Source organism: Pseudopipra pipra, chromosome 28 (genome assembly GCF_036250125.1).
Source record: "Pseudopipra pipra isolate bDixPip1 chromosome 28, bDixPip1.hap1, whole genome shotgun sequence".
Taxonomy (NCBI): Eukaryota; Metazoa; Chordata; class Aves; order Passeriformes; family Pipridae; genus Pseudopipra; species Pseudopipra pipra.
Window position 1 is genome coordinate 4671307 of NC_087576.1, and position 14332 is coordinate 4685638.

General features: G+C 56.1%; 1 protein-coding gene across 1 annotated transcript in view; it reads right to left on the reverse strand.

Annotated features, from left to right (window-relative positions):
- Positions 1–7826: 7826 nt before the first annotated feature.
- Positions 7827–14332, reverse strand: part of GFPT1 (glutamine--fructose-6-phosphate transaminase 1) — a 42640-nt gene continuing 36134 nt past the window's right edge. The window contains exon 19 of the mRNA XM_064637730.1: positions 7827–8504. Within this exon, the coding sequence (XP_064493800.1) occupies positions 8475–8504 (30 nt within the window). The 3' untranslated portion in view covers positions 7827–8474. The remainder of the gene's footprint in view (positions 8505–14332) is intronic.

Consider the following 14332-nt stretch of genomic DNA (forward strand, 5'->3'; position numbering starts at 1 on the left):
CCTGGTTTTCCAGGGCAGTGGGGTTCCCTGGCTGAGCTCAGCAGCAGGATGAAATGAGGCTCCTGGGCTGCTCCTTCTGGGAGTGCAAACCAGTCCAGAGGTGCCTCCACAGCAGGAGAACCTGTTTATATCCAGTGACTGACCCATTTCCCAGCCAGCAGCAATCCCATGTGGACTGGAGCATCCCTGGGTTTGGGAAAAGCCAGGTTTGGAGGATATAAGGAGCAGAGCTGTTGGTGGCACTTACTCCTTCAGAAGTAAAACTGGAGCTCAGGTACTGGAACACCAGATTTTACGACAGTTTTGTCTTCTCAACAGTTAAAACCTGGCCATGTGCTCCCTCAGCAGGTGTTCCCAGGTGGAACATGCCTTCCTTTGGGATTTATAGATAATGACTGGAACCAGGTGTTGCACATGTACTTCTGAAAAGGGTCTGTGCTTCTGTGCCCAGCTCTGGCACTGGCTTTGACCCTGATCCTGACTCATGCCGTCCCCTGGAGCTCCATCTTGTTTCCTTTGCTGTTCTCTTTGGGCTTGCATGACTGCACAGTTTGGGGGCTTTTTGACAAAGAAACCCAGGATTAGTTCCTTTTAACAGATTTCTGGTTCTTTGAGCATCCAAACGTTCCCTAGAGCAGCAGGGGAAAGTTTAGGTAATGCTGCAAGTATGGAGGTAACTCTATCTGCTCCTCTGAGGCCACACTGGGAAAGGTTTCAGTGCCCACTGGACATGGAAACCTTCAGACAGTGACTGAGGAAGCCTCGTGCTGGCTGCTGATCCCACCTGGATCCCACAGGATCCCAGCCCCCCTGTTCCCATACAAAGGCCAGGCAGACAAAGGGCTCTTCTGTCTGACCTGGGAAAGAATCAAAGGCCAATGTTAGAGGGGAGCAAGGGCTTGGCTTTTCCTCCCAAAGCCAAAAGCTTTTCAGGCATTCCTGGGAAGCATCTCACGAAGCAGCACCAGTAACTGTATCCTGTGATCTGAGAGTCCTCTGCAATCCATAACAAGTCTGGGCCATGCTGTGAAGCCCTGCATGCCTGTGTCATGGATCTGATGCCATGGATCTCACCTGGTCTCGTTCTCCATGTCCCTGCTGCTGCTCCCTGTTCCAGTGGGGGCAGGAGACACCCCAGCACCCCCAGAGCTGTGCCCGGTGCTGTCTGTGCTCCAGCAGCACTGAGGGACATGTGGGAGGTTGGGGGGGTAAGACCTGGATGGCCCTGGAAGTGTCCAAGGCCAGGTTGGAGCAACCTGGGCTAGTGGAAGGTGTCCCTGCCCACAGCAGGGGTGGCACTGGATGAGCTGTAAGGTTTCTCCCAACCCAACCCATTCCATGACTCCATGGGTTGCAGGTCCCTCCTGTCTGTGATGGTGCAGCCCCATCACACACCCGTTCCTGCAGCCTGGGGTGGGTTAAACACCCCTCAGTGCCAGGTGACTCCGAACCCGAGGGGTCCTGCTCCCTGTCTGTGCCATTGTCTAGCACAGATTTTCCCGTTTGCTCAGTTTGTCCATCCCTGTGCCACCTCCAGGGCGGGCAGAGTTCCCCAGCTCTGGCTGGGGTTTGTGCCAGGCTGGCAGAGTGTGTGCCCTGCAGGGAGCACAGGGAGGGCAGGAGCTGTGTCTGGAGCTGGGCTGGCAGTGCTGGGCTGCCCTGCCCCTCCTGGCTGCAGGATGTGTGCTGGGAAAAGGGCTGCAGCACTTGGCCTTCACTTGACACCCCTTCCAAAGGATTTCTGACTGCAAAACTTGGCTGCCTGAGGCAGCAGCTGAGGCCAAGTGTGGGACCACCCAGGCCACCGGCCTCCTCCACTGTGGCACATTTTAACGTTCCCACAATACAGAATTAAATCAATAAGAAACAGACCCGAATGTGAAAAAAAGAAGGCACAAACTGCTGGAAACCAGCCAGAGAATCCATTGATTCAGTGGGATAAACACAGATCTTGACTGGGATGGCAGGGGGGGATCCTGTCAGCTCATGGGACCTTTGATTTTAGCAGGCAAAGGTCATGGAACATAATAAATAAATCATAATAAACCCAAAGCTGGATTTAGAGAAGGAACCGGAGCATTGCAATTCCAACACCTCTGAGCTCCCACAGCTCTGAAACCAGTTTGAACAGGGGAGATCACAGGAACCACTGCGTGGGATTGGCAAGGAGGAAGCAAACCTGCCCTAGGGCTCTGAAGGTAGGGGGGAGCTGGGCCCCTGCTCGGGGAGGGGCTGCAGAACCACAGGTACTGTGCAGGGCAGAGCTGCCTGCACACACAGAGCTGCCTGCACACACAGAGATCCTGCACACACAGAGATCCTGCACACAGAGATCCTGCACACAGAGATCCCTGCACACACAGAGCTCCTGCACACACAGAGATCCTGCACACAGAGATCCTGCACACAGAGATCCCTGCACACACAGAGCTCCTGCACACACAGAGATCCTGCACACACAGAGATCCCTGCACACACAGAGATCCTGCACACAGAGATCCTGCACACAGAGATCCCTGCACACACAGAGCTCCTGCACACACAGAGATCCTGCACACAGAGAGCTCCTGCACACACAGAGCTCCTGCACACACAGAGCTCCTGCACACAGAGATCCTGCACACAGAGATCCTGCACACACAGAGATCCTGCACACAGAGATCCCTGCACACACAGAGATCCCTGCACACACAGAGATCCTGCACACACACACAGAGATCCTGCACACACACACAGAGATCCTGCACACACAGAGCTCCTGCACACACAGAGCTCCTGCACACACAGAGCTCCTGCACACAGAGATCCTGCACACACAGAGATCCCTGCACACACAGAGATCCTGCACACAGAGATCCTGCACACACAGAGATCCCTGCACACACACACAGAGATCCTGCACACACAGAGCTCCTGCACACACAGAGCTCCTACACACAGAGATCCCTGCACACACAGAGCTCCTGCACACACACAGCTCCTGCACACACAGAGCTCCTGCACACACAGAGATCCCTGCACACACAGATCCCTGCACACACACAGCTCCCTGCACACACAGAGAGATCCCTGCACACACACACAGAGATCCTGCACACACACAGAGCTCCTGCACACACAGAGATCCTGCACACACAGAGATCCCTGCACACACACACAGAGATCCCTGCACACACACAGAGATCCTGCACACACAGAGATCCCTGCACACACACACACAGATCCTGCACACACAGAGATCCCTGCACACACACACAGAGATCCTGCACACACAGAGATCCTGCACACAGAGATCCCTGCACACAGAGATCCTGCACACACAGAGATCCTGCACACAGAGATCCCTGCACACACAGAGATCCTGCACACACAGAGATCCCTGCACACACAGAGATCCTGCACACACAGAGCTCCCTGCACACACACACAGAGCTCCCTGCACACACAGAGATCCCTGCACACACAGAGATCCCTGCACACACAGAGATCCTGCACACACACAGAGCTCCCTGCACACACACAGAGATCCTGCACACACACACAGAGATCCTGCACACACACAGAGATCCCTGCACACACAGAGCTCCCTGCACACACACACAGAGCTCCCTGCACACACACACAGAGCTCCCTGCACACACACACACAGATCCCTGCACACACACACGGAGATCCCTGCACACACACACACAGAGATCCCTGCACACACACACAGAGCTCCCTGCACACACACACAGAGATCCCTGCACACACACACAGAGATCCCTGCACACACAGAGATCCCCGCACACACAGAGATCCCTGCACACACACACAGAGATCCCTGCACACACAGGAGCTGCTCCTTGGACACCTTTGCTGCAGGATTTGGGGGGGAGGAAATGCTGATTTCCCCATGGGAAATGCTTTCCCTAAAAACTAATTCAGATTTGGGCTTTAACAAGGGAGCTTTATTTGTTGTATTTGTGTGAAAGCAACAACAGCAAATTATTTATCTGAAAAGAATATTTTCTGAAAACTGTGGTGTGGTCAAGACTGAAAAATAAACCATTTTTTGTCTCCCTCCACCTCTCCCCCTTTGTTTTTGCTTCTTTTTCCTAGAGGCTGATTTAAGGTTTCATGTATTCTTCAAGCTGACAACTGTTCCTTTCTCTCTAATGCAGACGTCTAAAACATGCCAGGCTTGGCAGAGCCAAGTTTACACGCAGCCTTATGGGTCCCTTCTCCAGAAGGCTCATCTGATGGCTGCTCATGGCTGGAGGCTGTGGGAGGGTTTCTCTGAGTGGTTCCTCCCCATTTATGCAGTGACAGCTGGGGACAGTTGCTGTCCTGCAGTGCTGGGCTCCTCCTGCCCCGGGCCAGGAGCTCTGCCCCCTCCACGAGTGGTCCTGGCCCTGGGTCCATCCCTGCTGCAGATAAATCCCTTCAGGAGGGAAATAAGTTCAGTGCAATTCTCTTTTAAGTAATTCTGAGCTAAAAAAATACCCAGCAGAGAATGGTTTTAAGTTCCTCTGGATTGGTGAAGGGCGGTGTGTCCGTGTGCCTGGCAGGGAATTCTGTGGGGATTCTCCTTCTCCTGAGCTCCCGCCTTGCTCAGGGGGACAAGCCTTTGGATTCAGTTGATGCCACCTCCATCTGGGCTCAGTTCAGCTCAGCTGAGCTTCCACAGACCTCAGAAAGAGGGATGTCATGGGAGGGGGAGCCTGTAGAATAGGGAGGGGGGTCCCCAGTTCTGATGGGAACCTGCCCAAGTGCTGACAGGAGCTGTGCCCCAGGGCAGCAAATGTTCCCTCACATTCCATCCATGTGCCACTCCTGCTCAATCCTTTCCCCTCCTCTTTCCATCTATTTCCTCTCCAAAAATTCCTGACTACTTTTTTCCTCTGTCTCTGCCGTTGTTGGAATATGATTTCATCTCCGTGGGGAGACAACGAGGCAGGATCCTCTGCACTGGGGATGTCTGTGTGCCTGTCTGTGTGTCTGTCTGTGTGCCTGCAGCCAGACTGGGATAAATCACTGCACTGGAGCCTCAGGATGTTGGTTTGGGTTTGGGTTTTTTCCCCCCTCCCTCTCTCTGTAGCAGAAAAGCCATGGAAGGGATGAGCTGTGCCTGAAGCCATTCCCACACTGGCCCTCGGGAGGGTTTGGAGCTGGGGTGGGATGTTCTGAGTGCTGAGTCCAAAGAGCTGCAGTTTGTACTGCAGAAATACTGATGGATCTCAGAAAGGCTTCTCTTGCTCCAGGGAAGACAGAGGAGGCTGTTGGAGGAAGTTCAGAGGATTTTTAGCCCATGGAAAAAGGGGGATGTTGTCTCAATTAGCAATTTCTTGCGGAGCTGCACCAGTTTGCAGCAGCAGCAGAGCTGCTGGTGATGCTGTGCAGGAGCAGCAGGGGCTGGATCAGCCTTTGGACACACTGTCAGTGCTTCAGTTTTGTGGGGAAGCATCAAGGCTTTTCCCAGCTTTGCTTTGTCAGTCAAATTTCGGCTGGTGCAGTCTGGAAACAGTGCTGTTCTCTATTAATTTTTGTAGTGCATTTCCATCAGAGGAGCTGATTCATTCTGGGCTCAGCCTGTGGTGCCAGGAATGTCCTGTGCCACGGGCACTGATGTGGGTATGAACCCGAGGGCTGGAAAACACCCCAGGATCATCAGCTTCCATGGTTCTCTGACTCTGCACGTGGAGTGTGGTTCTTCTGCTTTGTTCAGGCCTGTGTGTGAGGTCTGAAAACAGTGGAAGCAGGAGAGGACAAACCCACTGTCACACAGACACTGTTACCCTGAAATGGAGTTCTGACAAACAGCAGCCCCACTCCTGCTCAGGTGGCAGGAACAGTGAGGGTGTCCCAGGCTGATGTGGAGCAGTGTCCAAGCAGGATGGACTGTCCTGGGTTACAATCAGAGCAAAATGGAATGGGTTGGGTTGGGAGGGACCTTAAAGCTCATCCCATTCCAACCCCTGCCATGGGCAGGGACACCTTCCACTAGCCCAGGTTGCTCCAAGCCCTGTCCAACCTGGCCTTGGACACTTCCAGGGATGGGGCAGCCACAGCTTCTCTGGGCAACCTGTGCCAGGGCCTCCCCACCCTCCCAGGGAAGGATTTCCTCCAAATATCTAATCTAAGCCCACTCTGTCTCATCCCCTCTGCACAGCCTGGCTCAGTGGACTGGGAAGGTTCCCCTCCCTGCAGGGTCCCCCCTCAGCCCAGAGCATCCTCCTGTGAGCCAGGGCAGGGCTCAGGCAGAACCTCATCCTCTGCCTCCAGCAGATTTCCCTCTGCAGTGCTGCTGGAATTAATATTTCCCTGCTTGCAGCAGGCTGCCCTCTGAGAAAGAACCAGCTCTGTCTGCACAGCTTTTAAACTCCTCATGTGCCCTTGATCTGGGGCACCACTGCCCAGCCCAGCCCAGCTCCTGGGGCAGCTTAAGAGTGGCAAGAGGTATTTTGGTGTGTTCAGTTGTTGTACTTTAAATTTCCCACACACACATTCCAGGACATATTGATTGAACTGGGATAAGGAAGATTTATAACTCAAACAGCCCGTGTTCCAGGAATTTTCCATACCCTCCAGAGCTGGATTTTGCACAGCCAAGTGTGCTGGGGGATGCTCAGGTTGTGTGCCCCTTGCTTTGCTGTCCAAGGCAAAGTGTCCCTGCCCATGGCAGGGGGCCTGGAACAAGATGATCTTTAAGGTCCCTTCCAACCCAAACAATTCCATGAATCCATGAAAACAGGGACTCTGGAAAACCTGCCCTCCAAGGTTGCTCTGGGGGTGGTGGCAGGGGCTGTGTGGGTCTGTGGGCAGCCCTGGGCTGTGCCCCCACCCCTCTCTGGTGGCATTGCCATGGGTCTGTTGAAGCTGCAGTGCCTGGAGGCTGAGAGTGAACATCTTGGGTTGGGTTTAAAAACAGAAAGGCTCCATCTTCACCCCAAAGAGCCACAAGCAGAGCTGTCTCAGCCAGGCTCAGCTATTGCCTTGTTCACACCAACACCTCTGTCGCTCCCCCCCAAGGTCTGTGTGCTCAGAGCACTCTGCAAAAATCACTCCTGAAGGTCACCCATGTGCCAGGAACCGTCCCAGCTCAGTGCTCTGGGGGAATCCTGGTTGTGCCTGGGGTGGGATGGTCTGGGACCAGGGGCCAGGTGGGATCTGGGGTTATTCTGCCTGGCTTGGGGCCTGATCCCTGAAGGAATCCACATCCCCTGGGTTTGAGGCACTGGGAGCTTTGTGGCCCTGCCAGTCAGACCCTGCCCTGTCCTGGCTGTGTCCTGGGTCCATGAGTGATGATGGGCACCAGGAGCAGGGAATGTTCCCCACGGGCCAAGTGGCATTTTCTGATGTCCAGCCCTGCAGTGTGAACACCAAACCACTGCTCCTCTGTGTCCTGTACTGGGTTTGCAGTTTTCTAATCCAATCCTATGAAAGGTGATGGGTTTTCTCCACTCTCAGGATCTTGCAATGGACATTTCAGCAGGTTTTGGGGTTGGATGGGGCTTTTTTTGGCCAGATGGATCTGGTGTGTTGAACACACAGAACGAGGTGCAGGGCTGTCCAGCCAGGCTCTTGTGACACAATTACCACAAGGACAAAAGGTCCATCCCTCACGTGCTCTCTGTGTGAGACACAACCCCCCCACACTCACAGGCAGCAGGGAAATTTGGGTCAAAGCCACCAAAACTGCCACTGAACAGGGAAAGAAGGGGGAGCAGGGGGAGTCATGAACTTGGCTTTGTTTCTTGGGCTGCAGAAGCCAAGAAGGGAAGAAACCATCCAAGAGCAGACAAACTGGCATCTTTAAAGCAGAACACTCTGCTTCTGGAACTTGCTTGAAAAATCAAGACAATCTTTGGATAATTTTATTGTTTCAAACCTACAAAGACAAGAACTGCAGTGCAAGACACAACCAGCGATCAGAGTGAGCTCTGCCACTTCTCTAGAGGTGGTTCTGGGCTTTGTTCAGTGCTGAACACTCACAGTTGGGGTGCTGAGCTGGGCTGGGCACAGCAGGTGGGACCTGACTGATGCCATTGCTGCCTCAGTGGGGCCTGGGCTGAGCCCAGGGCCAGGGAGAGCCCAGGGTCAGTCACCCCAAGGATGGTGTCATCCCAAAGGTGGTGTCACCCCAGGGCCAGTGACAGCCCGGGGTCAGTGTCACCCAGAGCTGGTGTCAGTCACTCAAGGCTGGTCTCAGTCACCCAGGGATGGTGTCAGTCACCCAGGGCTGGTCTCAGTCACCCAGGGATGGAGCAGCCCAGGGGTGGTTTCACCCACACCCCAAGGATGGTGTCAGCCCAGGGCACCCCAAGGGATTGGTGTCACCTCACAGCTGGTGCCAGCCCAGGGTCAGTGACACCCCAGGCTGGTTCCAGCCCAGGCTGGTGCCACCCCAGGCCCTGGGCTGGCTGCCCACAGCTCACCCTGCTGCGGCTCCTCGAGGTGGCCGAGCTGGCTCTGGGCTCCCGGCGAGGACGGGCTCAGTCTCTGGAGGCAGCGATCCGATCCACCTGCAAAAAGGACAGGCAGCCATAAAAACAACAGCCCTGGGAGCAGGGGGTCACCTTCTGGTTCCAGCTCTGGCCAGGGGTGTCCATCCAGCACCCACAAACCGGCCCCAGGGTCACCCTGGGGGTGGAAACCCCTGGAGATAACCCAGGGTATTGGATTTCTGGGGAGTCACTGCTGGGTGAGACAAAGGAGGGCTTTGTGTGTGCAGGGTAAGGATCCAGCCGTGGTGGGATTACTCACTGCAAGGGAAGTACTGTGGGAAAAACTCGGCACAATGGGGGGGTCAATCCCTGCTCCCAAGGGATGTGTGACAGGGCAGAGCTCCACTGCTCTGTCTGGCCCGTCTGTAAACCACTGTGGAGGTCAATGCCACCTCCTCTGCACCTCTGGGACTGTGGGGGAGTCTGCAAACAGCCCTCGGGGGGAGCTGGGTGTTGGTGAGTCAGAGACCCTATTTCGGGGACGCTGCTTTACAGCTACGTCAGAACACACTGGGCAGGCTGGGCTCAGGCCCAGGCCAGCACTGAAATGTCTTGGCTGTTGGTTCTGTGAGACCACCCTGCACTGCACCTCTGGGAAAGCTGTGGCTCCTGAGGGACCAAGAGGCTGGACATGAACCCCAAACCCACTCGGGGGAAGGCAGACACAGGGTCTGTGCCACATCAGGTCCTGCTTTGAAACTGCCTGTGAGTCACTCAGGACCCCCTGCTTTGGGCTTTGCTTCCCATTCCCATTCTGGGAAGCAGCTCTGGGGCCTCAGGAGCAGCTGTAGTTCTTGCTCTATTTTTCCCAGTCATGGAATACTGGCAGGTATTTCCCTTTGGAACGGGACTGTCCACAGTGCTCTCCACAACCACTGAAACAAGCAGAAAGTGTCACAGAGAGCAGCATTCCCAGGCTGGGAGTCCTTATCCCAGCTGAACATTTCCCTGCTTGTTCCTGCTGATGAGAGAAGTGTTTCTGGGTTGCTGCTCCACGGTGTTAAAGCCCAGGTCTTGTTGAAGTTCTTTTTTCCTACACTAAAGCAACCATCCACATCTACTCCAGAGCAGCTTTTCTAGGAGCTGTGGCCAGTGTAACTCCAGCTGGTCACATCCAGCTGATGCATTAAAGACTAGACAACTACAAAGGAATTACTTGTTTTATTGATTTTTCATATAGGCCTTGGCCATGACACCGCTGGGACACGTGGTGACCCAAATGGGAGGGGTGGGTGTGAGATACAGAGCAGGCCCTGGAGAGATGGGGCAGATTTTAAGCTGCAAAGGGTTTAGGAGCAGGTTTGAGCTCTGGCTTTGTCAGACCAGCTCAGCAGGAGCTGTGCCTTCAGTGGCACCTTGCACTGCACAGAGTGGCAGCTGGTGGCTGAGCAGTGGCTGTCCTGGGAGGGGAAAGGACATATGTCCTTCCCTAACCCTAACCCTAACCCTAGCCCTAACCCTAGCCCTTCTCTGGGGGAGATGGCTGCCCCCCATATGTGCCTCCTGCCCCTCTCAGAGGTGACTGTGCTGTGCCTTCACCCAGGGCAGCCCCAGCCTGCAGCTGCTCCCGAGCCCATCCTGCCCCCTCAGCTGGGCCAGCAAAGCCCGGGATGAAGCCTGGGACCATGGCAAGCCTTGCTCCTGACTGACAGCACCTGGAGGGGAAGGAGGGGCAGAGGACTTCAGACCCTGCTGATCCCTGTTCCCTGTCTGTGCCCCCACAGCCCGGCAGCACAAATCCCTCCCTGAGCCCAGAGCTCCGCAGGCAGGAGACGTTCTCAGAACCCCCTCACACCCCCCAGGGTCCTGCAGGGACACCCTGGAGGCACTTCCTTCATCCAACACTTTAGGCCCTGTGTGAGCCTGTCCTGAGAGCCTGAGGGAGGTGCTGTGGCTGCTCCGTGGGCTCAGTCCCACTGTGGGGAGGAGGAGGAGGAGGAGCAGGACTGCCCTTCTGTGTCACAAGGGGTGTAACACATCCAGGGTCACAGAGGCTGTGACTCCTCACAGTTTGGTTCAGCAGGAGCTTTTCCTGTGTGTGTCATTCCCAGCTTGGTGCAATCCTGAAATCCCCCCGAATTCCAGCGGGCGATGGCCGGAGCCTCAGGTTTGCTGTTGTGTCCCCAGGGAGGGCCCTCTGGGAACTGAACGTTCCGTCTGGCATGGGGCACGTGTGCCTCGAGCATCCTCTGGGTGCCCCAGCTGGGGCTGGCTGGATCTGAGAGAATTCCAATGGTCAGCAGTTCCAAGGCTGGGCTCGGGAAAGCCTCTCTTCCTGGGGACAGGAGCTGCTGCAAGAAGTGCCGGCAGGAAAGGGAGTCCCTGCCACAGTTCACGGAGGGATGGTCTGGCCCTGGACCACGGGGGCCCCTCTGTCTGTCCTGGTCGTGCTCCTGCACTGCTCTCGTGCTGGAGAGGAGGTTTTGTAGCTCCAGCTGGGTTTTCCCAGTGTCCATGTGCTGATAGCCTGGGAGGGTGGCTTTGGATACAAAAGCAACTTCAGGCACATCCCTGGGGTTTGCCAATGAGAGGAGTCACCCCGTGCAGGCTGGAGTGTCCTGCCCAGAGCTGGGGACCAGAAGCACCCTGGGAGCTGCAGGAAGGCTGGTCTGGGCTCTGCTGGATCCTTCCTCACAGTGACTCCCTGGCCAGAGCCTGCCATCCCCTGCAGTGTCCCGTGCCCTGCTCTGCTGGGCACCCAGAGCTGTCCTGCTCCAGCTGGGAGGCTCCTGGCACCCCCTGCCCTGGCCCTCTGGCTGGTGCAGGTCAGTGCTGGGCACAGAGGGGATGGAGGAGCAGGGAGGGCCCAGCTGCATCCCTGCAGGTTTGCTGACTGCTCCTCTGAGCAGGAGCTGCAGCAGCACTTTGGTGCAGCCAAGGTTTGCCTGTGCAGGTAATTTTGTCCTTCACAAGGTGCCTGGGTGCCCTCCCACCACTCTGAACGTCCTGCCACGCTGGCACCCATCCTGCACTGGTCCCTGTGTGTGTCCCAGTGCAGGGAGGCCCTGGGAAGCCTGCCTGGGCTGAGCTCTGGGCCGGGGTGCTGCTGGGAGTGCCCCAGTGTGTCTGGGCTCGCTGCCCCTGCAGGATCCTGGGTTACAGCTCTGCTGCTGCTCCCGCCAGACACAGCCCAGCAGCCTGTTTGTTTGAGCCTGTTTCCATAGGAATTCGTAAGGACCATGGGAACATACTTCATTTGGCCTAAAGAATGAGACTGTGGAGAGGGAAGGAGTCCTGTCCTGCCTGATTTGTGGGTCTGATTTTCCTCTGAGGCCGGGTCACCTCCTCAGCACTGAGCTGGCCATCCTGGCGAGCCAGCTTTTCTTCTCCAGTGCCTGCACTGTGTTCCAATCAGCTGATAAATGCATGGAAATAGGTCAGAAACAGCCTCTTTTCAAGCACACAGGGTGGGTTTTGGGTCAGGCTCGCAGAAACACAGCTTTTATGTCTGAGCTGGAGCTGAAGAAGTGTCCAAGTGCCATGTCAGGCTGTGCCTCCGACGGGAGCCAATGGTCTGGGATGTCTCCGTGGCCACGTCTGACTGGGCCACTGCAGCAGCACCAAAGGATTTGCCTTCTGGGAGAGGACAGAGCTGGTCTCCTGTGGGATAAGTGCAGAGCACTGTGGGCTCCTCTGCCAGGAGGTCGGGGTGCCCTCGGGGCTCTGGGGGCAGAGGTTGCTCAGGGAGCTGCAGCAGAGCTGGAGATGAAGCTGAGCTGCTCAGCCTGTTCCTCCTGGGCCTTGCAAGCTGCAGGAGCTGGGGAGGTGGCGAAGCACCAACAGATGCAGCAGCAGGGAGGTGCTGGAGGAGCAGCCCAGCATGGGGAGTGGGCAGTGGGAAGGCAGCTGCTCACCAGTGGCAGGGCCAGGATCCCCCACCGAAGGGAATCTCCATCCCTGTGCAGCACTTTTCCACGTCTCCCAGGAAGTCCCATCAGCTGTCACTAAAGCTGAGGCCCCTAAACCCCCCTCAATGATGGTCTGAGTGCCTGGGGGTCCTGCTCTGGCACTGGGGATCCTGGGGGCTGCTGCAGAGCTCGGGAGCCACAAGCTCCACAGGTCAGGCCGTGGGTCACAGGGGCTGTCCTGGGGCTTTGTGCTCTCTGTGCAAAGTGGGGGTGGCTCCTTCACTTGGTGTGTCCTCACACCGTGGGATGAGTGTGCCTGGCTGCTCTCCTGGGGAGGGATCAGCACAGAGCTTTTACCTTTGAGGTGTGCAAGGAACTGCTTTCAAAGCAGCCTGTGAACAGCAGCTGCCCTGGGCAGCAGAGCAGGAGGTGTAAGGATGACTCCAGTGTGAAACAGCACCCTGGGAAGTGGGAATCAGTTCTACAAGCAAAACACCCCTTCCTTGTTCTGTGTCCAGCCAAACGTTGCTGCACAGCAGCCTCCTTCCAAACCTTTCCATGTCCAAAGGGGTCTTTTCCCTATGGACTGTGCTTCCCCCCTGAGCAGCTTACAGTGACCTGAGAACTGGCTGTTTGGGGGGGCAGGTGCCATTTCTCTGCCCTATGTGGGCATTTGCTGTGTGTGCCCCAGGTCTGCTCTGCAGTGGTGAAAAGCACTGACCAGAGAGCAAGAGCATGAGGTGTGGAAAAACCACCATTCCCAGGGTCTTGACCAAGCACAGCCCTCCCAAAAGCCCAGGTGAGCACCACTTTATACCAGTGAAGGTAAACAGAGGCAAATTAAAGAAACTTCCCTGGGTGTGTAGAGGCAGCAGCGGGTTGAGGCTCAGCTCTGCCTGTGCTGAGGGTCCACACACCGTGGGGACGTGAGGGGAACGTGGCAGGGAGCTCCAGAGGGGCCCAGGAGAGCTTTGGAGCAGACAGTCTAATGTAATTTATTCAAACCAAATGCTTATGCCTTTCTTTGAGTCCCTCTTGGCTTCTGGGAGCTTATTTATCTGCAAGTGTCAGCTCGTATGAGGCAAACCGCGCGTGATGGGAGAGGTTCTGTGCACGGGGCCTGCAGGTCCTTGGCCCTGTGTCTGACTGTTCTTTGCCACATCAGGGTGTAAGGAAATGGTTTTCTGGCAGCCAGAGCTCAGGACTGAGTGGAGAAGGACTTTGCAGCTGCCTCTCCAGGGCCATGTGTATCAGCTCAAATGAGATGTGCTGTCAGTGGCTGGTCCAGGTGGGCAGTGAGCACTGGAGCTCCTCAGGGTCCAGCCCTTGGGGTGAAGGACAGAAACAGGGGTGCCCTGTCCCCCCCACCAGCCTGTGACAGAAGCTGACACGTCCCAGCCCTCAGTGGTGCAGAGCCAGGAGCAGTTGGTGTTCGGGGACAAGCTGAGGCTGGTGCAGCCCTGGAGCCACCTCAGGCACCCACCAACTGCCCAGGACGAGTCCCTGCTCTGTTCCCTGCTCCTTGGGTGTCCTGGGCAGCTGTGACCCCAGCCATGGCAAGGACAGCCCCCGTGTGGGGCTGTTGGACCTGTTTGTTGCTGGTTATCCCTGCAGAGCCGAGCAGGCAGTCTTGTTCCCAGCTCTTCCTGTGCTCCCAAGGACACACAACCCTTGTTCCAAGGCAGGGAGCTCCAGAGGAGCCTCTGGACCTTCCAGTGCTGGCACTCGGAAAGGCATTGGAGAGAGAAGTCTGAGCTGCTCACTTTGTCTGACAAAATAAACAGATGTGTTTGATGCTGCTCCCCTGGAGAGGTGAAGATCCCTGAAGAAATGAATCCACAAGCAGCTCCAACTGCAGCAGGGGTGGGATTTCAGACAGCCTTTTGTCACTGGGGGTCACCCAGGCATGTTTTAGCCATGACTGAGCCCCCAGCTGTTGTCTGAGCAGAACATGCACTTAATTGTACCAGCTCAGCAGCTCTGGGGCTGCTTCGTGCA